Below are 27,626 nucleotides of genomic sequence, written 5' to 3' on the forward strand. Positions count from 1 at the left end.
CTCTCTTTTATGTCGTTTTAAATCACACGTTAACATGCTGTTATTATGATGTGTGGACACTGAATATTATATTTATAGGGTTATTGGAATGTAGAGAAGGGAAGGAGACAAAAGAGCAGGTGAAAAACAATAACACTGCTCTGCACTGTTGTTTACAGCTGCCTTCCTCCTTGATGCAGCTCTCATCTTGTCTGTCTGCTCAGGCTGAGTTCAGCTCACTCTGAATCTGGTTGAGGGTTGCCAGGTCACAGAGACAGAAGGGTTGAAATTTTGGAAATGATGTGGATTGTTTGTATGTCAAGCGATTCATACATGATCTGGGAACTTTGGTGTCCTCATGGAAATGTACAAAACAAATTGTTCTGTATTTTAGAATTAGCATATTTCTAGTAGCACCAGGAAAATTCTGGGAGTTTTCTGGGAGAAATGACGAAACAGGAGGTTGGCCAGAGATGGCTCAAAAACACGTTAGAAACCAAGGAGAAACAGGAGTATTGGCAGGTATGCACATGCATAGATTTGATATATTTGACTGTGCTGGCGCTGTTGTCAAACATCAGTGACATAATGTGGCTATCAGTAGCCAGACAAACTTCTATCTGCTTTCATGGTCAAACACAGGAGAAAATCTTAGTATGATGGGATTCTTACATCAAAAGAAGTGATGAAAAAAACATTCGTTAAAAGGTTAATTTTTGAACATCGGTTGTGGTATTGGCCCTAATTGTCACAATCATATTTCTGGTATCAGCAGGTGTAAACTATTATATCTGCTGTAAATCTTGGTCTTATATAGAGGAAAAGTTTTTAGAGTTTTAAGCAGGACCATCATACCTTCATCAACTTTTTTCCTCCTCATTACTAAAACTTGACAAGTGGGATTTGAGGAGTAAAGTTGTAGGTCTGAGCTACATGGATATATCAGTTTTGATATCTGAATTGGACATTGGTAGAAATCCAACATTTTGCATCCCTATTGCATGTTATTTGTATTTAGGTAATGATAAAGTGTTGACGCCATTCTCCCATGGTAACTGTTGTGCATCACAAGCCTCCTCTTGAAGATGGGAGGTCCAGTCATTTCTTTTGGCAGTCTGCGTGGCACTGAGGGATCAGTGTAATCTACAAGGTCTTACGTCTCATCATCCCCCATATTTATGCCCAGCAGGGGTCATCATGTTTTGGTTCTATAACTACTAATACCGCTCTGCATTTTCCCAGTCATTCATTTTGAGCCAAGACTGTTTGCATGTTTTTTTTAGTGGATTTACTCAGCTGGATGGATTTTTGGGTGGTGGAAGCTGGAAGGATTTAGTTTGAATTTAAGTCCTCATGGATCTCCCGATGAGATGGGGTTTAAGCCACTCTCTGGCTTTCCTTCCCCTCTGTCCAGCTGTGTCAGGACTGATGGCTATAGATGGTCCACTGGTTAAAACAGGGCAATTAAATGCTTCTTGTTTGTTAAAATGTATTTATTAAATGATCGTGGGACAACACAAACAACAATGTTGTGCATTTTTATGAATGAGTTAGCCTGTAAGTCAAAAAGTCTTATCTAAATCCCTGAAATGTCCTTACTTTTGCTTGGTGTGAACTCATAAGAGCGGAGTTAAAAAGTCACATTGGCACAGTGTGTTTCACTTAAAAAGACTTATTTTATTATGTGTTGAACCAAAGTGTGTCCTTGTGAAGGTTAATACAACTCCCAGCCCATTAAACTGAGCAGAGACAGATGCAGACTGTTAAAGAGACATGAAATGTGTCTTTGAGTGAAGGAGAAGCTCGCCTTGTCAGCGAGATTTAATTGTAGTGTAACTGTGAAGCATTTGCTGCTGACCCATTTATCGCTGAATCCTTCACTTTCTGTCTTACTTCGTCTCAAACTTTCTTCACTATCCTCTGTCTCTCCTCATGAGGGATTTTGTCATAGTTCTGCTGCCTCTTCCCTCTCTGTTCTCCTGCTTTCTTTACTGTTGCCTTTGTATCATGTGGGAATTTCTCTGCTTTTACGTCTGTGTTTGTTTTTTTTCTGTGTTTCACATCTGTGAAATCAGGAGCAGATGTTCACATAATTCCATATAATACTCTAGCTGCCTTTCTGGTCCACGAGCCAAGGTGCAGACCCAGGATTTGACCCAACAAGTGTCCTACTTATTACATCAGCTTCATGGATCTCTGAACATAAAGGTTTTTCAGCAGACATGCATGCAGGCACATTTGCCCTCACAGTATAAAGAGTTAAGAAAGTCTTCCCAGTCTTCCTGTTGTTATTGTACAAAACCAGGCCAGCTTTGTTTCACTGGACTGTGAGAGAGAATGTAATGAGTGATTTTATAAATGCAGTGGATGCTCTTCTAACAGCTGGCTTTGTGGTTCGTTGTTTGGTTAGACATGTTTTACTCTCTGGAGCAGTTGCTCGAGTAAACAGAATAACTGCAGATGCCTGGAGCTGTGTTGGACTACCTTTCTGAGAAAGGAGCTAACACCTGCCTGCAAAATGTGAAAATATTGGAGTTAAACAGGTCTTTAAAATGTTGTAGCTTGCCATACAAATACTACATTGGCATCACAACTTCTCATGTACACTATGTCATTAGAAAAGGTTAAGCAACTCATCCTTAATGCTGTTTTTCAGTCTGTCAGCCAGACAATCTCTAATGTGTTACAAACAGGTGGCCTTAAATCACTGCAGTGTTGCATCACTAGCTGCTTCACCTTAGCCGTTGTGTTTCTCAGCATTGTCCCAGCCCCCTAACGGCCTCTGCAACTAGCCACATAGCCACTGACATATTAACTTAACCTGCTAGTTTAAAGGCAGTTTCAAGACCCCTTTTGCATTTTAATATTAGTATTGCTTGCTAATTAGTTAAAGTGAAACCAATTTCCTATGTTTAAAGTATATTACTTGGCTGCTTCAGAGCCCACCAGATGAAGGCCAGCACTGAATGGATTCTTCATTGGCTGAGAAAATAAGGAAACGTGAAGGAGCCTTAAAAAGGGGCGACATATCCACCATCCATTCTACAGTATCTCTCTTTGGGGTAGTTTGTAGCTTTACCATCATGTTGACGATACTGATCCTAATGACATTAAAGGATGCTGCCCTGGCTCCCACCCTCATTTTCTCATTGGATAAGAGATGTCCAAATTAACTTGATGAGTGAAAAACCTATAAATTGGGCATACAGTGCATTTAGAAAGTATTCAGACCCTCTTCATTTTTTAGTTTTATATTGCAGCCTAATGCTACAGTTGTTTAAGTTCATTTTCTCTCTCATTAATCTACATTCAGTACCCCATTATGACAAAGTGAAATCAGAATTTTAGATATGTAAAAAAAGAAAAAACTGAAATAACACATTGACATAAGTATTCAGACCCTTCAGTGAAGACTTGGTTGAATCACCTTTGGTAACAATTACAGCCTTTACAGTCTTTTTTAAGCTTTTGCCACCTGGATTGTGGGACACACTCTAGGACAGGGGTGTAAAACTTCTGGCCCGCAGGCCACTTCTGGCCCGCCAGCAGATGTCATACGGCCTGCGAGACATTTAGGGAGAAAGATGGACATTTTTTAAAAATATATTAATTTTTAATATTTACTAACTTTGGTGTTTGAAATACCAATTTTCACTCACTTTTCATGAACCATCTATAATACAGAAAAGAAAGGTCATAATATGATTGCAATAAATGAGTTAAATACTGCACACTGGACTCTCTTTAGAGCAGGGAGGAACATAAAAAAGACGCACAACAGCGCAGCCTTCCTCCCACGGTCCAAAGACGTACTCGTCAATTAGTGATCCTGAATTGTCTTTAGTCCTGTGATGACAGCTGACCAGTCCAGGGTGTACCCCTACCCAGCCTGATCAATGACAGCTGGAATTGGCTCCAGTGCTTTGCAACCTTGAATGTGACAAGTGGTATAGATAATACATGGACGGACTTTTGTGAGTGCATCATTAAATTCAGAGTTTTTGAAAGTACTCCAAGGATGGTCTCACTTTTGATGGGTGATTTCTAACAGTGAATGTTGAAAAGATGGTGGTAACACAATGAACACTTGCTGTTTGTTTGACATGTTTGTTCTGTTTAGTGAATTGGTGAAGCATAAATTCTCTTTAAAGCAGCTGGCTTTAATTATCAAGAAGTGATTTCAGTGATTCTTAGAAGTCATTTGTCAGAGGGAGGGGAACTCCTACACAGCAGTCTTTGTTAAACTTTCACCCTTGCTGTAAACGTGCACAGAATCACTTCTACAAAAAAAAAAGTCTTGGCAGAAGTTTGCATTTCTGGCTTGTTAGAGTCCATCAACAAATTCCAATCAAAAAGAAACAAAAACTGATTGACTCAGAAAGAATACTTTTCAGAGTGTATATGCACAATAGTTGTCGTTAGGGTTCATTTAACAAATCATCCAGGTTTGGCTGCCCAGGAGTTGATTTAGCTGTGATCAGTGTAACAGAGGTTCTGTGGGATGAGCAGAATGAGAAGTTAATGGCTCTCCAGTGGAAAGGATTGCATGACATTCACAGAGGCCAGACCAGGCTGGGACATATGGCTGTGCTCCTAGCCTGAGGTCATGTGGGAACAGTGGAGCAGACTCAACATTTGATATTTAGGTGCACTGGTTTACCTCAGTCAGGAGAGGAGGTGCTGTATCGCTGGAGGCAGTGTCCTTGATGCACCGGTCATTGAAATTACTAGAAACAAGTGACCTTTTGTCCTTACCTTCTCCTGCTCACATTTCATTGTCTTTTAAAGATAAAAGGGTAGAAGCCTAACAGTTAGACAAGGATCACAGTAAGGATCAAGTCTTAGGGGGAACATGCAGAGTGCCTATATTTATTTATTTTACCAGGCAAAAACCTGTTGAGATCGAGATCTCTTTCAACAGGGTGACCTGGCCAAGAGGTCAGCAGCACATGTCATAATAAATAATACAATTAAAAATGCAGACTAAAATATTAATTTGAAACAAAATTCATTCAGAAAGTGCCAACTGATAATGGGAGAGCAGCTGAGATGGGAGAGACTCTGTTGTCCGAGTTCTTCACCACTCAAAGCTTTATGAGAGAGTGACAAAGAGAAAGCCACTGTTGACGAAAACTTTTATTAAACCTCGGCAGGAGTTCGCTAAAAGGCATGTGGGAGACTCCATGGTTGAGTGGAAGAAAGTTCTTTGGTCTGATGAGACAATGGTGGTGACTTTAAGCCATCAGACATATGATTGGCAGACACCAAACACTGCATATCACCACAAACATCACAGTGGTGGCAGCATCATGCTGTGGGGATGTTTCTTGGTAGCCGGCCCTGGAAGACTTGTAAAGGTAGAGAATAAAAATCTTTGAGCAGTGCCTTTAATTCCAAGCAAAACCGTATATTTATTTTGCAATAAGTGATTAAATCTAGGGCTAGAGTGTTTCTGTCTGAACTTGTTTCCCTATTGTTGGCAATGGGCATGAAATGTGTGAGGCTGGTCTTTAGAGACAAGCCAGTGGTTATGTCAAGTTAGAAAGAAAAGTCAGCAGCTTGAGTTAGCAAATGTATAGATGAATGTCTGCTTTAGGTCTTCTAAAAATGGCTAATACAAATGAAAATTATCTGTGAAGAATCAGATTACATGGATTTAGCCAGATTTTGACTAGATTGTATTGTTGCTGCCCATCATCAAAATTTGAACCTGAATATGAATGTCAGAAATGAAAAAAGTTCTCCTGTAGTGCGACGCTAGTCTTACATGGTGCCATCATAAAAGACGGAATATCATGTTGTCTCACCTAGCCATGACTGAGTCCAAATTAAGGGTGTATTCAAATATAAAATGCTACTTTATATATGTTTACGTAGCTCCAGAAGCCATGGATGGATGTTTCTATAACTCTCTGTCTCCCTTTCAGATATCTGAGAACTTCTACTGTGATCTGAACTCTGAACAGTTCAAAAACTTCTTGAAGCCTCACACTCCACATGTGGACCAGTCCAGCATGGCCCGATCTGCCATCTTCTCCATCACTTACCCTTCCCCTGACATCTACCTGGTCATTAAGGTGGGAATCAAATCTGTTTGATATACACTAAAAACACTAAAAAGTTAAGTGACTGAATTTCCATCTAGCTTAAAATAACTTGTTCTCAAATTGTTTTTCTCTTTCTTGTAGTGCACTTTTATGGTTCTTTGTTTTAGTTTGAAACTGAAATCTATTGACACTGTTACATTTTGTTGCCGCACGCTAATCTTTTCTGTGGTTTTTAGATTGAAAAAGTTCTTCAGCAGGGAGAGATCAGTGATTGCGCCGACCCCTACATGACATTACGAGAATGTGACTCTGCAAAGGTAACATGAAAAAAATTGTCTGTAAACCAGAGGTTTTCAAAGTGTACAGTGTGCCTCCACTGGAGAGGTTAGCTCTCTTTTGTGATGTGTGGGGCTAAATGGATCGATTTTTATTAACCACAGAGAGAGGAGACAGACTGCAGTGAGCTAAAACAGTGTAATTATGACTTTTCATGACTTTTGGCTCTGTGGAGAACAACTTTCCACATCTCTCCAAAAAGGCTATAAAAATGTTCCTTTCCTGCACCTCTACTTAACTGTGTGGTGTGGGTTTATTACTGTATCAGTGCATCCCTGCATCAACCATTTAAGCACATCAAAGATGCAAAGTCATTGTTCCTACTAAAGTAGAGATGAGCTTAATAAGAAGGTAATACTGGCAAATTGGTTTACTGCCAAAAGCATTGATGGATGATGCATGATGTTAAGATGGTGATATCACACGGTGGAGCATATAGTTAAAAGTAATGATTTTTTAATTTACCGCTGACTTAAACAGGTCCAAGAATTATTTTTATTGGTAAAACAGCACAATTGGCCTTACAATGCATGCTTTTAGTTTCATCACTATATTTGGCTATGTGGAGTATCTACAGACCCACATAATGTAAAATAAGCCTGCCCAGCCCTTTGTTTATGGTCCATCCTTGTCTGAAAACACAAAACCTGATGGTGTCTTCAGAGTCTGTGCTCCTTATAACATCACGATGAATCAATTTAATAATACCTGCCCCTAACCTGGTGTCTTTGCCCACAGTCATGGAGGCAACAGCAGTACTGTTTTGAGCAGAAAGGAGCAGAGTTAGGCCCAGTCCAGACCAAAGATTGGCAACGCAAGAACCATTTGAGAAGGTTACGGGTGACAGGTGCAGCAGTTTGAACTTAGCTGTTGCAGCTCATATCAGGCCGGCTGATGGTGTTTCCTATGAATCAGTGTGTCAAATTACCGATAGCTGTTTTTTGGATATTGCAAGCAAATAAATAAAAAAAAATAGATGAGGAAAATAATGAATGGAAATCTCATTTTGTTAGGGTATAAATGCCAACTAATATTTGTTAAAAGTAGGATATTTTGCTATTCATAATCATGCTGTGACTTTGGGAAATGATTACACATTTTCAAGCAGGACACATGGCGTTATACTAGCTAATACACGAGAAATTCAAGGGTGCCTTATGCAGTCAAATACTAAATATTACGGTGGCGATAAAGAACAGAAGAAAGTAAATATGCAGCACTGTCTTGTCTTGTAGAGACTGATAGTCATTGCCATGGACAGCATATATTGTCTCCTCCAGTTGCAGCGGTGTGAACCAACAGGCTTTCTGAATATTGAAGAGTGGCCCATTGCAAGCAGCTGGGAGTTTCAACTTATCTATTTTTTAATCTATGGTCTAAACTGAGCTTTAGAAGAAGCACCTTTACATTTAAGGAGACAGACACCACAACTGAGTGTTCTAAGATAGGCTACTTAGAGCTGGTTTAAACGGGGTCAAAAATCTCTTCTGGAGCGTAACCAATTTTTTATATTTTATAAAACATGGCACTGACATTACTTAGACCACAGGGACTGTGTCACAAGGTGAGAAAGGGTATGATATGCCACCTTTAAGTAATTCTAGGTTAAAGCAGAATTGAATTTAAGAGGGAATGTAAGTGGTAATTGGGTTGAATGTTGTGAAGATTTCAACAAATCACACAAATGATGCTCAAATAATGCAAAAAAAATTGAAATTAAGTTTTTGTGAATCTTAAACTAGGGTTTCAAACCTCAAAATAATGTAGGAGATATAGGGAAATGACTAAAAGTACTTATTAAGGTTTTTGAAATCTTAAAAGCAGTTTGAAATGGGGAAAGATGCTTTAAATCTTATCTCAAAAAATCTCTGCTCCAAACAGTCAAACCACTCAAGAAAAACGGCTATCCTGATTTCTTTATTGTTCTTGTTGTGTTTCAGAACAAGGACAAGCTTGAGAAGCTGCGCGGTCAGGCAGAGATGTTTTGCCAGAGGCTGGGTCGCTATCGCATGCCCTTCGCCTGGGCTACCGTCAATATTATGGAGGTCATTTCCACAGCTACAATAGACAGAGACGTCACAGACTCTGACAGCTTAAAAGGAGGTGTGTGCTCATGTTTGTCTGCCTGTGTTTGACAGTAATACACCCTAATGACTTGCTCACATTTACTTATTCATAAATTGTGTTTAAAGCAAACATGTACACTGTTTTCTTAGGTAAATCCAGCAGTATTGACCGGAGAGCGCAGTTTCCCAGGAGGAACTCTGAACGTTACAGCACCATCGATGATCAGTTCTGTAACATTTCTGCCTTCAAGCCTGCTACCATCACTATCAGCACCATCTTTAAACAGGTTAGACCACTACATAGCACAGTAAGAGAGATAAATCTGTGGAAAAATGTTAATTCCTCAAGGTAAAGATACACTATAAGAGACAGACTAGCTGGTGTTTACTGCCTGACCTTAAAATGCCATTCCATCAGGATAAAGTCATGTTTCTACCATAAATCCATGACTATGGATAAATAATGTTATGTGTGAAGAGCTGACTTCACCTTTAAAACCACCTCTCTTATTTATCTTTAAGGCAGTTTAGCAGCTTAGTTGTATGATTTTTGTACTGTGATATTGTATTCTGATGCTGTCTTTTTGTTTTTGTCACCCTAACATTTCTATACATGTACCCACTTATTTTCCCGTTCTGCCTTGTGTTTGTTTGTTTGTCAGGAGGGAGATCGACTGAGTGACGAGGACTTGCTAAAGTTCTTGTCCGAAATCAAGAAAACCTCAACTCCACAGAGGAGAACCAAGACAATACCAGGTCATCTCTCATCACAATCAAGCACTCTTCTAAGTTTTTGTTACTTTGCTTGTTCAGGGAATTGCTCTAAATACAGGAATTGCATCTGGAAAGGAAAAACAAAACAAAAAGAAAACAAGCACAGTGCAGTGTTATGTTTTGGCTGTGTGCAGTAACTTCCTGGATTATTGCTTTTCCACTGTGTTGCCAAACATAGTGCAGAAACACAAGGGTGCTAGTTTGCCAGGCCAAGAAATAGCCCAGCACGTTATCCATTCTTAAAACCACAGAACGTTTTTATCAGTCTGACATTTTTGTCCAAATAAAAAGAGATATGATGCATTCATAAGAAGGAAGTATAAAGTAAGTCTTGATGCAATAGGACAGTGTTTCCCAACCATTTTTCAATGGAGCCCCCCCACCCCAAGACCAAGACAACTCTGAAAGACTTACAAGTTTCAGCAGCTGAAATTGGATCGCCAAAAGGCATTTAGACGACTCCATGGTAGAGAGAAAGAAAGTTCCACTTGACCATGGAGAAAGAGAGACCGAAACGGTGATTATTGGCCATCAGACAAGACACTGTGTTCGGCAGATACCAAACAATGCACATCACCACAAACACACCATTTCCACTGTGAAGCACAGTGGTGGCAGCATCATGTTGTGGGGATGCTTGTCGGCAACTGGCCCTGGAAAGCTTATAAAGTAGAGGGTAAAATGAATGTGGCAATATAAAGGAAAATCCTGGAGAACAATAATCTTAGTCAGAAAACTACAGCTTGAGAAAAGATTTATTTCTCAGGAAGACAATGACCTGAAGCATACAGTGAAAGCTACACAGCAATGGTTTAAAGACAACAAGGTGAATGTTCTGGAGTGGCCGAGTCAAAGCGCAGACCTCAATCTAATAGATAATTTGTGGCTGGACTTGAAAACAGCTGTCCACAGCCGATTCCTGTGCAATCTGACAGGGTTTGAGCAGTTTTGCAAAGAAGAATTGAGTAAAATTGTGGTGTCAGATGTTCAAGCCTGACTGAGACCTTTCCACATAGACTCAGTGCTGTGATTGCAGCCAGAGGTGCATCTCCTAAATACTGACGTGAATATTTTTATTTAATTGACATCACAACAATATTTTATCCATCTCATATTAATAAGTGAGATTTAGATAGTCAGGCAATTTCAAGGTTTAAATTAAATCAGGATTTTAACTTTCATTTTGTTCAGTTCTTAAGCAAACTATCTTAGTTGAAGCTTAAACTTAGTATAAGTTTTATTCTGAGCTGTTGCCATCTTTAGCTTTACTTTTAAAATATTGACAAGAAACACATGTATTTTTGTTTTTGTAGGTGGGCATCTCTTTGTTTTTTGTAAAAAATGAAAAGTGTAGCATTTAAATGGCATAAAATGATGTTGATATATGAAGTGTAAAGTAATTTCGGTTCACTAATTTGGGAATTTGACTTGTTTTGTGTATTTCAGGCTCAATTAAACTGGACATGTCTCCAGTCCATGATACACCACTGGCATGTTTGTCCCCTGAACTCATCCCTTTGATACCTGTGGCTGAGAAAAACATTCGGCCGGTTAAAGAGGTGCTTGAGTTCCCATCCAGCGAGGTTTATGTCCCCCACAACATTTACAGGTAAGTTAAAGTGCATTTGATATGACTTATTAATCATACATTTCTTTGACATTTTTATCCAAAGCCATTCAGACAAAGAAAATTAAATATGTCTGCTGTCCTTTGAACAAAACTGTGTCTGAGGCATCTGTGGATCAGGTCAGTCGCTTCCTGAAGTCATATTTTGATATGTGCCTGAGCAATACGGTTAACCTCAGATTGCTCCCACTGCTGCATCAGTGGTGTGTGGATGTGCATATGAATGGTATTAGCTAATAGTGTTGAACTTTATATTGTAGTCTCCACCATCAGGATGTGAATGAGCAAGTGTGATGACTAGAAAAGTGTTAAACAAGCCATATGGATTGGCAAATCAGAGGATACCTGCTTATCCCTCATAATGATGTAATACAAACAGCATTTCAAAAACAAAGGAGTCATGGTTTGAGGTGTAAACAGGTTTGCTTGCTCTTCCGCAATTTATTTTCCTTAAAAGCCAGAGGCAACAAAAACAGTCACGCTGTACTCATCACTCAGAGCAGGAATCGCTCTGCGGCTTTGCTCTTTTCAGTGTGGTGGCTATTTTTAGGATTTTCCATCATGGCTACCTGTGAAATTGCCACATAGTTGAACAATAAGACAGCAGCCTCTGTCAGCAAAGGTTTAAATCAACACTCAGTTTTAAAATGGTTTCGGCGGTAACAAAACTTTGTGTCTTCATGTGTGAACAAGTCCCCTGTGTGGTAATTACACGCTGACATTCCCCGAGCATTTGTTCACTGGAGTCTGTATTCAATGCTTCAGCAAAGATTACAGCGCTGTATTAAAACCACAGGTCACAGTAAATTACTGGTTGTTGGGTTCTTCTATGTGACATTATTGTTTTTTTACTACTACATGACTAACATGATCATGTACAGACAGTGCCATCTAGTGATGTGTATCAGAACTGTTTCATTTAGTGTAGTTGGTGGATGTGTACGATCATTTCAAGCATTTGTCACACACTGAATCCCTTTCTGCCCCTTTGTGTCTTTAGGAATCTGCTCTACGTTTATCCCCAGAGGTTAAACTTTGTTAACAGGCTGACATCAGCGAGAAACATCACCATCAAAATCCAGTTTATGAGCGCAGAGGACGCAGCCGGCTGTCTCCCTGTGAGTACCGCTGATTGTAACTCCTGATCTCACAACCTTTTTATTACAATAAATGTGAACCAATGCGATGCTCTATTTTCTCATGTCAGTAAGTAAAGAACAAAATCAATTTACAAGGCATTATCAGTTACCAAAAAGGAAATTATAACCTATATATTAAAGTTTTTTGTGCTTATATGCAGCTTCAGCTGTTGAGGAAGGTCAAACCAATGTAGTATCTTGTCACAAACTTTAAGCAAATATTTCCTTTTTGATTAAAATAAAAAGATGGAAGCAGAATGAGGAAGTCTTGTGTCAAAAGGTTGCAACTTTTGAAGATATCCTCTGATTTTAACTTTTACAAGCCTCAAATAGAAACAGAGCACTAAGTCAAATCATGAGGCATAAAAATGAAGGTGTGATTACAGATACAAAGGTTTTAATGCCGATTGAAAACATATGACCAAATATAAGTATAATACTGAGGTCAGTGTAATAGATCAGAATCGCTTTATTGACAAGCATACAGCAAGAAAAATTAGCTTTTGATTAAAAAATCAACTTCTAGAGATTAGAGTGTAGTGAAGTAGATGTTATTGTCTTTGTTAACTCATAATGATGAACAGCAACTTCAGTCTACATACAGTGCTATGAAAAAGGTATTTTCCCCTTTCTTTATTTCTTTTTTCCATTTTTGGTACACTTAAATGTTTCAAATCATCAAAGTAATTTTAATATTAGAATAATACAGGCAAATAAAGGATTTCATTTATTAAGGGAAAAAGTCACCCAAACCTACCTTGCCTCATGTGAAAAGGTAATTGCACCACCCCCTAATGAAAGCCCTTAAATAGAACCTGTCTGACAAAGTGAGGTAGGCTAAGAGAACTCAACACATCATGCAGGAGATAAAGAAGTTAAAAAAAAGATGAGAAACAAAGTCAGTGACATCTGTCAGTCTAGACAGAGTTACACAGGTATTTCTAAGGCTTTGGGACTCCAATAAATCACAGTGAGAGAAAACTTTAAAAAATTGTGAAACTTCCCAGTATTGACTCGCCTACCAAATTACTCACTGACAACTCATCTCGGGGGACACAAAAGAACCCAGAACAACTTCTAAGGACCTGCAGGCGTCTCTTGACTCAGTTGAGGTTGGTGTTCATGATTCAACGATAAGAAAGACACTGGGCAAAAATGACATCCACGCCAAAACCACTGTTGACCAAAAAGAACATAAAGGCTCGTCTGACATTTAAAAAAAAAAAAAAACACCTTGGTGATCCCTGAGACTTTTGGGATAATATTCTGTGGACTGACGAGACAGAAGTTGAACTGTCTGGAAGGTGTGTGTCCCGTTACACCAGGTGTAAACTAACACAGCATTTAATCAAAAGAGAATCAAACCAACAGTGGAATGTGGTGGTGGTAGTGGGCTGCTGCTTTGCTGTTTCAGGACCTGAACAGCTTGCCATAATTGATGGAACCATTTTGGAGAGGCCGAGTCAAAGTCTGCTGTCAAATCTGATAAAGATGCTGTGGCATGACCTTACCCAGGCTGTTCATGCTTGAAAACTTTCCGTTGTGTCTGAACTAAAAAAATTATGTGATGAAGAGTAGGCAAAAAGTCCTCCACAGTGTTGTTAAAGACTCATTTGTAGTTATAGCAATGTTTTCCTTCAGTTGTTGTTATAAGGTTTAGGGGGAAATGACTTTTTCACATCTGGCCAGGTAGATTTGGATGGCTTTTTCCCTTAATAAATTAAATAATTTTTTAAAAACTTCATATTGTTTTTACTCGGGTTATCTTTGTCTGACAACAAAATCAGTTTGATAATCTGACATATTTAAACATGACAACTAAATAAAAACTAAATAAAAAATCAGGAAGAGGGCAGATACTTCCTTACGGAACTGTACATGGCAAATGTTGTGCAAATTTTGTCTTACCAGATAACAGAAAATCTTGTACCATTGAAGCCTTATTTATGATTTTATTTTCCCCTGTCGATTCTCAGGTAATCTTTGGGAAATCAAATGGCCCTGAATTTCTATCGGAGGTCTACGTTCCTGTTACCTATCATAACAAGCAAGTACACTTTATTGTGGTACATCATCCTGTTTTTTTGTTTTTTTGTTGTTTTGCTGTTAGTGGTGTTTAACAGCCTTAGTAACTATTTATCCCTGACTGTGTCTCTGTCTAACTCTCGCTTCTCTTCTCTCTTCTCTCCTGCTCTGATCTCCTCCTCACTCGTGTCTCTTTGGTCCATGTTTCTTTCTTCCTTGTTCCATTTTCTGTCTGTCAGGTCTCCAGATTTCTATGAGGAAGTGAAGCTGGCTCTTCCAGCTCGTCTGACAGAGAGACACCACCTGCTCTTCACCTTTTACCACATCAGCTGCCAGCAGAAGCAGAACCAGAGCGGCAGCTGTGAGACGCTCATTGGATTCTCTGTAAGGCTTTATCACTACTCTATTGTATTTTCAGGTTGGAGAAGAAAGTGTGAGCATGCTTGCCTAAGCATTTGCCTTTAGAAAACATTTTCAGAGAGCTGCAGGAGAAAAAATGTTGAACACAAAGCCTTGAATTGAAAAAGGTGCTGTAGTGAATACATTTGTTTAATACTTGGTGCATTTATGGAATCTCTGGTGCCATATATTGTGTTTTTAATGATAAAATACTCTTCTCTGGCAATTTGGTTCTCCACATCTCTACCTCGTGACCCACCACAGTGGGGATTATGAAATAAATGAGGGTAACATGACCAAAAGTTAACTAATCAAATTAGGGGTAGACAGAGGAATAAAAGAAAAAGGATTCAGCACAGATCTTGTTGGACAGTGGTGAAGAGCAGTTAAAGAATGATGCATAGTAGGGTGGAACTGACACTAAATTGCAGTGAATAACTACATTTATCCTACTTAAGGGCAGGACCTTTCGAAAATATAATCTTGGAAGGTGATTGGACAAATGTTCTGTCTGTCACACGCTACATCTGAGCTATACACGTCACCGGTGGCAGTCTTTACTATCCTGGCCCTTAGCTGCTGCCTCATTGTCCTCAAATGATGCTGATTGTGCGCAGTCTGTTTTTATAGCACAATCGTTTCCTTTCACTTTGGAGCCTTGCAAGATGGATTCGCCTGAAGACAGATCTGGCCATTCCATCTGCTTACAAGATAAACATTAGCATCCCACATTTTAATCACTTGGACAAAATAAACAACATATTGCAATACTCTTGTGGAGAGTGCTATCTTTCTTTATTGTCTCTTATTCAGTGTGAGTAGCTGAAGCAATCGCTCTTATCACTGTCACTTTTTGTAAAAAAAAAAGTCTATTGTGTTATAACTACACAGCATCAATATCAAAAACATATTACTTAAAAAGAAGAAGGGGAGCTTTTACTGCCATAAAATTTAAATACAAGAAAACCTACTTATTCATTAATTGATTTCAGGCTCAAATCTTCTGAAAACTTCTTAAGTAAGTGTTTGAAACTGTATCCTAAACTCAGTAGCATGATATTTATTATATTGTGAGTTGAGTAGAGAGTTAAATGCCTAATCTCTTGTGATATTAATTTTAGAGTTGCACTCATTCTGAATTGCTGATTGCTGATGCTAATAGGGCTGATTTCTGCCAGTACTATGTTAAACCAATGCATTGGTGAATCTAATAATGGTATTGTGGGCCATGTATTGCATATCATATAGTGAGTTGGCTTGTGATCCCCAGCCCTTTTTCTAAAATGACTGTACACAGAGTCTTTCTGATGTTTATATAAAAATTCTTCCTGTTATTTTTACATCAGTGGCTGCCTCTGTTGAATAATGACCGCCTTCAGACTGGTCAGTTCTGTCTGCCAATTGCCTTGGAGCGACTCCCTGCCAACTACTCTCTGCACACGCCTGAGGTAACAACATCTTCTTAACATGAATCAGAAGCATTTAAGTGTGCATAAATTGGTTTGAATTTACTCCTAAAAGGCCTCAAATACATACAGATCAAAAACAGGTAAAATACAGTTATTTGTTTTTGTTGTTGTGCAGAAACTTCCGATCCAGGTCCCTCCGGTCAAGTGGATGGAGAGTCATAAAGGACTTTTCAACCTCGAGATCCAAGCAGTTTCATCTGTACACACACAGGTTAGAAGTCTTTCCACGCCTTACACAAACAGAAAAACACATGGCAACTCTTTCTTTAATGTGTCTTTACTATGTCTATGTCTTACTTGGTCTGACGATATATGACTTCGCACTTGTACATATTACAACTCAGCTGTAGTAAGACTTCTGCCCTGGAGCAGTACATGCACCCTGTCTGGTGAAATGTGTTTATCTGTTTCCGTCTCTGTGTTTTGCTTTCACACACTGTAAAATAATAATCCCCTTCCCATTCCAGGACAACCACTTGGAACGTTTCTTCACCCTCTGCCACGCCCTGGAGGGTGGAGCAACATTCCCGCTGCGGGTCAGAGAGGAGAAGATTCCAGAGAACAAGCTGGAGCATGAACTGAAGCTCAGCATCATCTCACTGTCCTCCTCCAGTTTAGAGCCTCTGGTTCTCTTCCTCCATCTAGTGCTGGACAAGCTCTTCACTCTCATTATGCAGCCCATGGTCATCGCTGGACAGACTGGTGAGGGGTTAACTTGAGTCAAGAAGAAAATCACAAAAATTCACAAACTTGATTTAAGCTTCTCCATCGTGCCACTTTGTTGCTTTTAGCTGTGGGTTGTTTTTTATGCTAAATATCTTTGGGTGTAGGACCAAGAGTTCAAACAAACATTTTAAGATAACACTATTCGTTTCGGGAAATTGAGAGGGAATATATTTTGTAATTTTTGACTAATAAAGTAATTAAAGGATCGTCTGACCATGAAAAGCAAAATGATTAAGCAAAGACTGCCGTATAGTTTTTAGGGTCACATATTTACCCCTTTAAGACAAGTTTATATTGGTCTCAGAGGTCCCCCAAAAAAGCCTATGAAGTTTGTTGCTGAAAAAAAAAACACTCAAGTTTTGGATTCTTGCATGTCTAAAAACCCCAGCCCTGCTCAGAAGAAGCTGATTCTGTGTCTGTGGTTTTAAATGTTAATGAGCTGTCTGACTCCGCCCCTGACTACAACCCTCTGAAGAAAAGGAATTGGCTTAATGGATGTGGCTCTCCTGATCCTCCTCTCAGTTACCAACTGAGAGGAGGATCAGGAGAGGAAGGTGGAACTTTCTGCCAAGCTGGGAGGGCCAACCGAAGCGGAGGGAGGGGATTGTGGACAGGCCAGGGGCAAAAGTGTATTGTATATAATATATGACCTTTAATACTTCAAATAACATTAAGTAATAAGACTAAGTTTGGCTTACTCTTATAGTTTAAGAACCAGGAGCCATAGAGGTTTTTTGGCATATTAATGTAATGTATTATATTATGATTGTATTGCTCTTTCAAAGTGTCATTTTTTGTTTTGTTTTATGTCCTTCCCTTCAGCCAATCTGGCTCAGATAGCCTTTGAGTCCGTGGTTTCTATCGTCAATAGTCTACACAACAGTCAGGAGCTGATCAGGGACCTGCAGGGGAGAAACAGCCTCCTAGCAACCTACCTATACTGGGTGTTTCGTCTCCCTGATCCTCCTCAAGAGATGCAGAATTCAGGTATTGACAAACTGATTCATGCTTTTGAAATCTCCACCTTTCAGTATAGGCCAATTTCTTTTTGTAAATATACGAATTAACAATTGTGTTAATGGACCTGTGTTTAGGTTCAGCCAGTATGATACCTCCGTCAGAGAGCCGTTACAGCACAATGGGTCGAGCCACAGCAGCCACAGTGGGCAGTATGCTTCTTCAGTCCAGAGTCCGCAGCAGTAGCAACCCAGACATCCCGGCTCCACACAACTCTGCTGAAGACATGGAGGTCAAAAACATCCTAAAGGTAGAGCAAGGAATAATCCCTGGCACCTCGTATTAAAATACACCAGATAAATGTCGTTAGAGCAGTGCAATTAGTCAGATTTAATCATACAAATGCAATAAATGTATGGCAAAATTATAACTGTAGTGCAATTAATGATTTTATGTAAACAAGCAATGTTTTCTCCCTCAGCTTGCATGCAGTTTACTTATTGGATAAAGGCCTGGGTGTAATTACCATGCTGTTACTTCATTATGATGCATTCAGATGAAGCTCAGTCTAGCTATTAGCTACTCTCAGATAAACTGGTGCCAATTAATGGTGAAAAAACTGCTTTTGGATTCATAAGAATCTAGACATGGTGCAAACACAGATGTTGTGGTCAACATGAGGAACAATGTACTGATTTGTGGCCACATTTGCTTTTTAAGTCCTGTTTATAGGAGAGTCATAATTGCAGTATTAAACAAATTTATCATGCAGCCCTACATGACGCACTGCAAACACACATAGCACAGTATGCAAGACAAAACATCCATACAGTACATTACGTTTTGTAATAGGCCTCTGGATGCCCACACTAATGAATGCATCAATCATGTTGATGTGATGGGACCTATGTGTCTATTTGTATAGGGCATCAACATCCCAGGCAGCCGCATGTCAACCTATGGGGAAGTAACAAACCACCAGAACTCTACTGGAAGCACCAGGCCATCAAACAGGAAGGTAAAGATGCATCATTTTTGCCTTGTCTTTTAGTGTGTCCCATTTCTCTGAGCAATTTTATGATAACCACAGGTCTTGATTAACTGGTTGAGCGCTTTGTGTCACAAATGTAGATTTTAATAAGAGAGGATGTACTATAAGTGAAGCTAAAATTCCTCAACATTGTATCAAAAGCATCAGGATGCAAGGTTCATCATATCATAATGTACTCCCCTAAACTTGCGCTGCAGGGCTTCCCTTTAATGAAAGTTTTTCCTATATGTTCATGACTTTCTTCAGATTTGACAAAGTTCCCTCTTGCTCTCTTGAAATATTGTGTTGACAAGATTTTGGTGTCACAGTGACCTTGACCCCCCAAATATATTTGATTTATTCTTTAGAGTGAACAAACTGAACATTCTTGAGTCATATTAGTAAGTATGGCCTGAACGTACGTATGGAAAACCTGAAAACTGGCATAAGAAATGGAGGCAATAAAATTCTTCCATAAAATATTGCATAAAGAAGTTTCTCTCACTGATGGTGTTTTCACCCCTGAAAGTTTGTGTGCTCTGGCCAAAACTGGTTGGAATTTATTGCAGTTTATAAAAACATACACAGGTATACGAGTAGGCAACTCTGATGCTTCAACCTGATATTTACATATAAAATGGATATTACTGAGTCACACATACGTATATCTTGAATAAATCAAATAAACAGAGTTGTGTGAAAAGGAAACTAACCTATGCTAATCACTACTTCACGTATTGATGATCTGAACAAACGTGATAACATCACAAAATTGCCATATATTAACCCTTTAACACCTGAGCCTCTTGACTCTTTTTCTTATTCTAACCATAAAAGGCCCAGAAAATGTTCTGTGAATACGTGCTTTTTCCCAGAATACTTAGAACTTTCAATATCTGGCAGTAATTTACAATTTACTGAAAAGAGTGGTTTAACAGTTTAAAATGAAGAAAAAAGGGGGAATTTGATGTTAGAGTTTTAGTGAGAAAACGTGAAATCACTGTAATAACCTCAATCTCGGCTGTGAAGTACAACTTCTCAGCTTTCAGAAACCGTTAGAATTTGACCGATCGCACAGTCACGTAATTACTGTAATGCAAAGTGTGCTTGCCCAGTGTTAAAGGGTTAAACAGCTGCAAATACTAAAAACAGCAGATGATAATGAACAACCAGTTCATTAACAAAGGAAAGCAGATTGTGTGAGCAGACAATGTGCATTTGTTGATTGATCTTGGGCCCTGTCATTTCTCCCAAAATAAATAAATTGTCTGTAATGTGGGCCTTTGTGGGAGTCATGCCCAGGTAAAATCTATGTGTGGGACACTCTGGATGTTTATCCTCTGCTTAATATTTCTCATTTCAACAGCAGCCTGATGAATGGAACTCCTTCCAGAATCGTTTGATAAGCTGAGCCCTTGTTACCAAACTAGTCATTAAAACTATAAATGAATATTTGCTTAAATTAGGTACAACTGTTTTATCTCTAAGGAGACATAACTGTGGTGATCTGTGTAAATAACGTTCCTCCTTGTGGTTTTTAACACTTTATCATCTGGCTACGGTAGCTAGTTTAATCCTGTTGTGAGGCTGGACCAAACTCGATTTATGATCTTTCTATTAACAGACCACAAATAAAAGTGGACAAACACAGATAAAGATGGACCAATACCCACTTTTGAAGCTGTCTTGATATGGTTGTTTGTTTTCCACCAGGGTTGTTTGACAACTTTCTTACCAGCACAAAAAATTTTCTCTAACTTGACAAATGAACAGAGTTTTCTGTAGCCACACTAAGAGAGCACCTTAACTGGTAACAGTGTAGCGAATCGGAAAGCCTAGATTTTCTGTACTTTTTCAAACTTAAAATAATGTTCAACATGATCATATTTGAAGATTGTTATAACTAAAACCTGCCTGTTTTCTTTAGTATTATTTTGGCTTTTTATGCATTTAAAGATAGAGAATGACAGTAGATAGAATAGGAAATAGTGATTAGACAGTGAGGGAGAGACATGCCTTATATGGTGCCATCTGCATCCCCCCATTCTGCCTGTTTTCTAAGAAACTATTGAGTGGTTGTAGTATTGGAAAATAGTGCATTTTATATCGAGATTTATTGTCCATTGTTAAATTTAAATGGTTTGTATCTACTTTTGTTCACAATTCAGGTGTTTTATCTTGTACTCTACTGAGGTAAGGAAAAGTAAAGCAACTTTTTGTAGAGTGTCGTTCATAAAAACTAGGGATGCACAATATTATCGGTTTTATATCAATATTGACAGATATAAGCTTAAAAATAAAGCATCAGCATCAGGCTGAAGATATACAAATTTGGACTCAGATGTATAGCTGATAGTTTGGCCATAAAAAACCTGCCAATAATAGCAGTAAATATTGGCCATACGGACAAATAAGTCAGAGGAGTTTTAGGCTGGACCAACAGACTGATGTCAGCTGAAGTCTTTTTCTTTATTCATGATCTTTTCCTATGCTTTAAAGTCTGTTTAAGGGCTGAGATTTGTTAATTTATTCATCCTGTGTACCAGCTGTATTTAAAGATCTGAACTACTACTAGATCTGAAAAAATCCCCTATCCTGCATCCTTGATTCAAACAGCAATGCAAAGAGCTGTCGAGAGCAAAAAACAATGCATCTCAAATATCAACCACATTAAAAAAACACGTCACGAAGCAAAAACAAGGAATTGGAATATAAGGCGTATTAAAATACCAGATCAAAAGCTGTTGAAATAATTAATTAGAATGAATTAAATCATAAAAAATACTTAAAACAAGGGCTTACTAAACCATTTGCTAACTGGAGTGCATTATAAGTCAGACTTTGAGCCATCAGTTCCCTCTGATAACCAGAGGGTGGGGGTATTACTCTGAGGACATGCACATACTCAGACTGCTTGAGTTACAGTCAGTGTTTTGGTCTTGGTTAAGGCTCAGTCAGCATGTCAAAATCAATTTAAAGGGAAGGTCAGTGCTATGCATGCAGACGATTGCTTTCATTGAACTTTCTTTATATCGTTTGCTTACAAAGGGAGGATCTCTCTCACTGTAGTTTGTGTGTTTGCTCTCTTGCAGCAGTTTCATGAGGAGTTGGCCCTGCAGATGGTAGTCAGCACTGGGGTCTGCAGAGAAAATGCTTACAAATACGCCTGGTTCTTCTTCGAGCTGCTGGTCAGTGGGCTTCTTTTTAAAGATATTATGGTGTTGGATTGACACAAAAGTGAGATATGCCTCTGGTGTTAATGAAAAATGGATGTAGTAATTAAACCAGTATGTGACCTTGCAAACACACTCTTTAAAAGATTAATGATTAGTTTTATTATTTGGTGGATGAAAGCTATTCAGAAGATTCTGTAGCCTGTAGTTTTGTCAAGCTGTTAGACAATTTATCACTCTTTTAATTTGTGTCATCACTCATATTCACCAAATTTCCTCAGTTTATCTCATTTATTAATTCTTCACTCTTTGATAACCTCACTTAAGCATGCTAATTTCAATAAATTAAGCATCTAATAAGGCGTCCTTACTACCTCTAATGCAAACTGAGGAGAGAAAAGATGACAAATGATGAAACGTTGCTCTTTTCTTATCAGCTCAACTCCTCATCTGTCAGGTTTCTTGACAGCTTATTGACTAACATGCATATTCATCTGTCTCACTTTCGATTAGCATTCATTTCTATTGTGTACCCTCTCCTTTTTTATCTGGTTCTCATTTGTTTTGTGTGTGTGTGTGCTGATGTGTGATTGCTTTAACAGGTGAAAAGCATGGCTCAGCATGTGTCTCATCTCGAGAAGCACAGCGTCCCTCGAAGGAGCCGCTTCTCTGATCGATTTAAAGATGACATCACCACTATTGTCTCCGTGGTTACAGCTGAGATTGGGACCATCCTTGTCAAGCAACACAAGGTAGTATAACCTTAACTATCACTTAGTCTAATCTCAATATCCTTCACTGTGTACCGTCTGTCCTCCTGGGTTGGGTAGTGGTTTTGGCGTGAGTGTACATGTCGTCAGTGTCCTCCAAACAGCAGGGGAGATGGAGGTGCTAATTATATTTGCCTCTGCAGTATCAAAAGCTCAGCTTTCAGGGATATTTGCTTGGCAAGATCCACTCAGTGCAGCTTACTGATTGCTCTTTGTTGGCTGTTGTTTTAGGAGGTAGAGCAAGCAGAAAAAGTCAACATCAGCCTGGCCTTCTTCCTTTATGACCTGCTGTCTCTCATGGACCGAGGGTTTGTCTTTCAGCTGGTGAAAAACTACTGCAATCAGGTATGAATAATAACAATCAAACTGATAAGAAACTGAACCGTTCAACATGTTTCTTTGGCAACACAAATAAAATGTTTATTCACTGCAAAAACTCAAATTCATACTTTTATCTGTGTATTTGTAAAACAGACAAGTAACATTTTATTAGTTATGTTGAAATGTTTCGACTGCTGACTTCCTGCAGTCTTCCTTAGAAGAGTCACACGATGTAGAAGTGACATATCTTAGACGATATCCAAACGCAGGTTTGGAATAAATGGAAAAAATATTGTGTAAAGATAATATGAACTTGTTTAGATTAGTAATTCAAACTATTTTAGTTAGTACATCTTATTCTGAGTAGACTTGACAAGATAAATTTACCAGCCAATGTTTTTGCTTGTTACACTCAATTTAGGCCTAATTTTTTTTTTTTATATCTTGAAATAAAGATAGTATCTGGACTTAAAAGTTGAATGTGGCTCATAATAACTCCCATGAGATACTTTTGGCTTAAGATGAGACAAATGCACTTGCTAAATTTGAGTTTTTTTTCTAGTGTTTTCCAGTGTGAGAACAATTTATGAGCATTAAGACATGGCTTTTCTTCAAGTCTTTCCAGCGCATTTTGTATTCATCCTTTATATGTTTTAGGGAGATGCGATATTATTGACACAGTATCAATTTCAGCAAGTAATAGCTTAAAACTGAAATTAACGTGTCAGAAAATATAATAATCTCTGCCAATACGTTTGGCGATACATCTGCTGTGTTGAAATCAACAGTCTGGGATGTGTGTTTCAAACAAATAATTATTCAAAAGTCACTTTAAAGAAAAGTTGAAGATTCCAAGAGTTGGACCTGGATGCTCATCTACATTTCTTTACCTCATGTAAAAACAGATTTACAATGCACTACAGCTACCATCTAACATAGCATTTTTTAGTTTTATTAATGTTTTTTTATACTTTTGATCATGTTTATAGTTTTCTTTCACACTTTGCACATTTTAAAAACCATACTAGTTGAAAAACCTTACAAGAGCTTGTGCGTTTTCAAACTTTAGTTTTTAGACTCTTTGCCGTTTTATTTCTTTTCATATTCAATGTATAATTCCTGTTTATTGAGAACGAAGCTAACCGGAGCTCAATGTCTTGTTGCGTAAGCATACTTGGCCAATAAAGCTGATTCTGATTCTGAAAACCAGGTGCCGGTAAAAATACTGGGAAAATGTGGTCTTGAATTAACATATTAGCAGCATAATATCTTTGTTGATTTAGCAGAAATGACTGAAAATTAGAAAAAACACTGCCCATCCTGTGCTTCACCTCATAAGGTGAGCAATACATTAACAGGTTCTGCCCAGAGTTTTGGGAAGAACCTTGTCAGCATTGGTATCTGCGTAAATGAGTTTGGAAATATCAGCATGTTGAATACTGGCAAAAATCTAATATCACGCATGCTTAGAATTCTTGCTATTGTGTTTTAAATGTAAAATATATCAAACATACGCTATGTCACCTTGATGTCACCCACTGGTTCCTGGAAAGGCACTATTAAGCCAAACTATAGCGTTGGTCATATTAGGAATGCTGAGTCCAACTTTCTTTAGATCAACCTAGAAATGGGCAAATAAATGAAGCTGAGGCGGGCCTTAAACTTATAAGCCAAACAGCTACATTGTGCGTGTTAACTCATGTCCACACTCAATTTATGAATTACCAGGACTGAGGAACATTTAACCAGTTAACGCTCATTTTACTGGTGAACATCGCTGAGTCGTTGATTGATGTAACCTAAATAGATAACATCTAATAGGATGAGTGATATAGGTACATGTAAAAAACCCTCAAATCCTATACAGTATGTAACAATCAAGAAATCAGGTATAGAAACCAAATTCTTTTGTTTGTACCATGCTGTTAATTTTTATTTCTGCTCTTGAAAAGGGCATTATTTATGGGGTGATGGGAATTCTTGTGCTTTTAGAGTGGACACTCAAGGAATTGCAGTTTTGTACTTTGACATTGGCTTCATTTATCAACACTGCAGGTGTCCACTTGGTTTGAAATTGTTTTTTTTGCTCTGTTTCCCACAGATGTCAGCTAAGAGTGTATCAATGCCAACACTGATCAGCATGCGTCTGGAGTTCTTGCGAATCCTGTGCAGTCATGAGCACTACCTCAACCTGAGCCTCTTCTTCAGCAGCCCTGCCTCTGCTCCTGCCTCACCGTGTCCCTCTATCTCCTCTCAGGTCAGTCCACTTATCTGGCAATGTTCCCACTTGTATGTATTTGTTAATCAGGCATTTAGGTGGTTTGATCATTGTTCCCAGTTAATACACCTGTCTATAACCCCTGTGAATGAGATTCAGTTCATGAAGAGAGCTTTAAGAATTACTTCACTTTGTATTTAGGTAAATATTATCTTCTTCTCCTGTCCATTTCATTTTATCTTTTGCTCTTTTATTTTGTATTTCCATCCAGAGTTCTGGCTCCATTGGTTTCCAGGAGCAGCAGAGGATCTTGGCACTGTTTGAGCTTTCTCAGGAGTTCAAGCAGCAGCACTACCTCACCGGTCTGCTGCTGACAGAGCTCAGTGCTGCTCTGGACTTGGAATCAGAGGGGTACGGAAACACAGACACCTTCAAATTGTTCTGAAGATTTTCAAGTTTCTCACATAACGGACCAAGGCTGAGCAAAAATGAAATTTATATTAAATCGCAATAAAACACAGAAGTTTGTTTTAATGTTTTTGGAGTTATTGTTTGATTTTCACATGAGAGCCTCAACTTATTCAAATAAACAGCACAATAACAAATTTTGTGTGTTGTTCGCAGAGGAAAGGTTCAGAAGAAGGCCATCAATGCCATCTACAGCTTGCTGTGTTCTCACGATCTTGACCATCGCTGTATCAAACCTGAGGTCAGAGCCAAGGTGGCAGCTCTCTACCTCTCCCTGGTGGGGATTATCATCGACTCCACCAACTATTTGGACTTCACTGGTAAATACACTTCGCACACACCACTCTGGGACACTGATGGACTCAGAGGGGCATTGCCCCTCTTAGGGATTTAATGTTTGATGAATGTTTGAAGATCTGACAAACTGACACCCTGTTGATGGACAAAATAGGACAAGGTGCCTTTTTCTTTGCTCTGATAGTGGATACAGTATGACAAACTACCGTCTTTGTTGCCCTCTAAATGGACAACATTTTACATGGTGCCTTCCATGCCCTAACAGTTGCTAAAATATGACAAAGGGCCCTCTTTAGTGACCTCTAAATGAACATAACTTGACAAAGTGCCCTCTTTGGTGGCCTCTTAGTGAAGTAAATTTGATAAAGTGCCATCTATGGCATTTGTCCAGTAGCACAGATATTGCGATAAATTGCCAAAAGCTCCTCTGTCAGTTTTTAGTGACATCCCCCTTGTGTATAACCTTGCAAAGTAGATGGATCTGCCCCTTTCTGTGTTTCTCACTGGCGAATTTTGCAAAGCTCCCATCTGAACCATTTTGGCCCGGTTAGAAAGTGACAGGACCAATCAGCGACGAGGGACAGTACTTTTGGGCGCGATGGAGTTGTGACAGAAGCAAGCAGCAACAAGAAGCTGGTGCAGTTATGGCAGAAGACATTAGCATGAATGCTGTTAAAGCGCTAGTTTTATCAGAACTTGGCGACATTTCTTCGTTAAAAGAACAAAGAACAGCACTTAGTTGTTTTCTATTCAAAAACAACAAAAGTCGTGTACTCACATGTCTACAGTCGCCATGGTTCGTGTTATGCTGTTCTATATGGAGTTTATTCCTCAGTAGTGGCGCACGCGCACCTTGGTAGCAGCTACGACACCACATGTTTTGTTTCTCTGATTGGCCCGTAAAGATGTGACAGACAGAACATTCATCCAATGACCCTCTGAGTTTATTTTCAAAGGCTCTGCACTTTCCCAAACGCTGTCTATCAATGGTTTTCCAGATGGATGAGTGCCAGGTTACCTTGTGTGTATTTGTGATATAAATGGATAAAACTCTTCCTTTGTTTTGTAACACTGTTGTTGTTTTTAATTACATAAAAACATTCAATCCTAACCTGGGCTTGTAACTATTTCATTTCAAATGTATTACAAGTTCTGTGTTTTGTTGCTCCACCACATACTGCAGGTGTCCTTTTATTTATATTTGCCCCTGACCCTCAAACATCCTGAATCTGCTACTGCCCTGGGATATAAATTGCATAATCACTGTTTAATTGCTCATTTTAAAATAGTTTAATCTAATCCAGTGTGCTTCAGCTGTCTCTTCTTCAATTTAACATATTTGACCCCTAATTTTCTCTGCAGTTTCTGATGCGCGCGGTGGGAAAAACAAGACGGGCGGACCTGAGGATGACCTTGAAAATGTCCCACCCATCAATCAGTCTGTTGCCATGGCAATTGCTGGGAACCCCTTTAACACGCTGGGACGGAATGTTCTTGTTTCCATGGCATCCATGGTAAAATTCGGAGATAATTTCTCAGTGTTAAGATGATAACAGATTAGAGTTTGTTTTCTTTGTTATTAGAAGTTCAAAAGTTTGTGCGTGTGTTTGTGTGGAAGTATTCTTCCTCCTAACAGGTGAGCTGCACTGAGGCAGATTGATTAGCTGTCAGTGCCGCACACACACTTCATCCATCCTGAAAAATCACACCCATACATACACTCACACACACTCGTCTGTTGGAGATGGTTTATGGGCAGGAATTGCCATCATAAGTGAACATGGCCGTCCTCCCTGACAAACAGA

At 38.9% G+C, this 27,626-nt stretch overlaps 1 protein-coding gene across 2 annotated transcripts in view; it reads left to right on the forward strand.

The window, feature by feature from the left end:
- dock8 (dedicator of cytokinesis 8) overlaps positions 1-27,626 on the forward strand; it is a 113,129-nt gene that overhangs the window by 49,446 nt on the left and 36,057 nt on the right. For both annotated transcript variants that reach the window (XM_041786841.1, XM_041786842.1), the window contains 22 exons: positions 5,907-6,056; positions 6,263-6,343; positions 8,303-8,465; positions 8,579-8,715; positions 9,091-9,184; positions 10,649-10,811; positions 11,830-11,947; positions 13,945-14,015; positions 14,233-14,377; positions 15,739-15,840; positions 15,977-16,072; positions 16,329-16,563; positions 17,410-17,574; positions 17,682-17,854; positions 18,470-18,562; positions 21,667-21,762; positions 22,350-22,499; positions 22,749-22,862; positions 24,940-25,095; positions 25,328-25,467; positions 25,681-25,844; positions 27,184-27,335. In XM_041786841.1, the coding sequence (XP_041642775.1) occupies positions 5,907-6,056; positions 6,263-6,343; positions 8,303-8,465; positions 8,579-8,715; positions 9,091-9,184; positions 10,649-10,811; positions 11,830-11,947; positions 13,945-14,015; positions 14,233-14,377; positions 15,739-15,840; positions 15,977-16,072; positions 16,329-16,563; positions 17,410-17,574; positions 17,682-17,854; positions 18,470-18,562; positions 21,667-21,762; positions 22,350-22,499; positions 22,749-22,862; positions 24,940-25,095; positions 25,328-25,467; positions 25,681-25,844; positions 27,184-27,335 (2,958 nt within the window). The remainder of the gene's footprint in view (positions 1-5,906; positions 6,057-6,262; positions 6,344-8,302; positions 8,466-8,578; positions 8,716-9,090; positions 9,185-10,648; positions 10,812-11,829; positions 11,948-13,944; positions 14,016-14,232; positions 14,378-15,738; positions 15,841-15,976; positions 16,073-16,328; positions 16,564-17,409; positions 17,575-17,681; positions 17,855-18,469; positions 18,563-21,666; positions 21,763-22,349; positions 22,500-22,748; positions 22,863-24,939; positions 25,096-25,327; positions 25,468-25,680; positions 25,845-27,183; positions 27,336-27,626) is intronic.

Source organism: Cheilinus undulatus, linkage group 5 (genome assembly GCF_018320785.1).
Source record: "Cheilinus undulatus linkage group 5, ASM1832078v1, whole genome shotgun sequence".
Classification (NCBI taxonomy): Eukaryota; Metazoa; Chordata; class Actinopteri; order Labriformes; family Labridae; genus Cheilinus; species Cheilinus undulatus.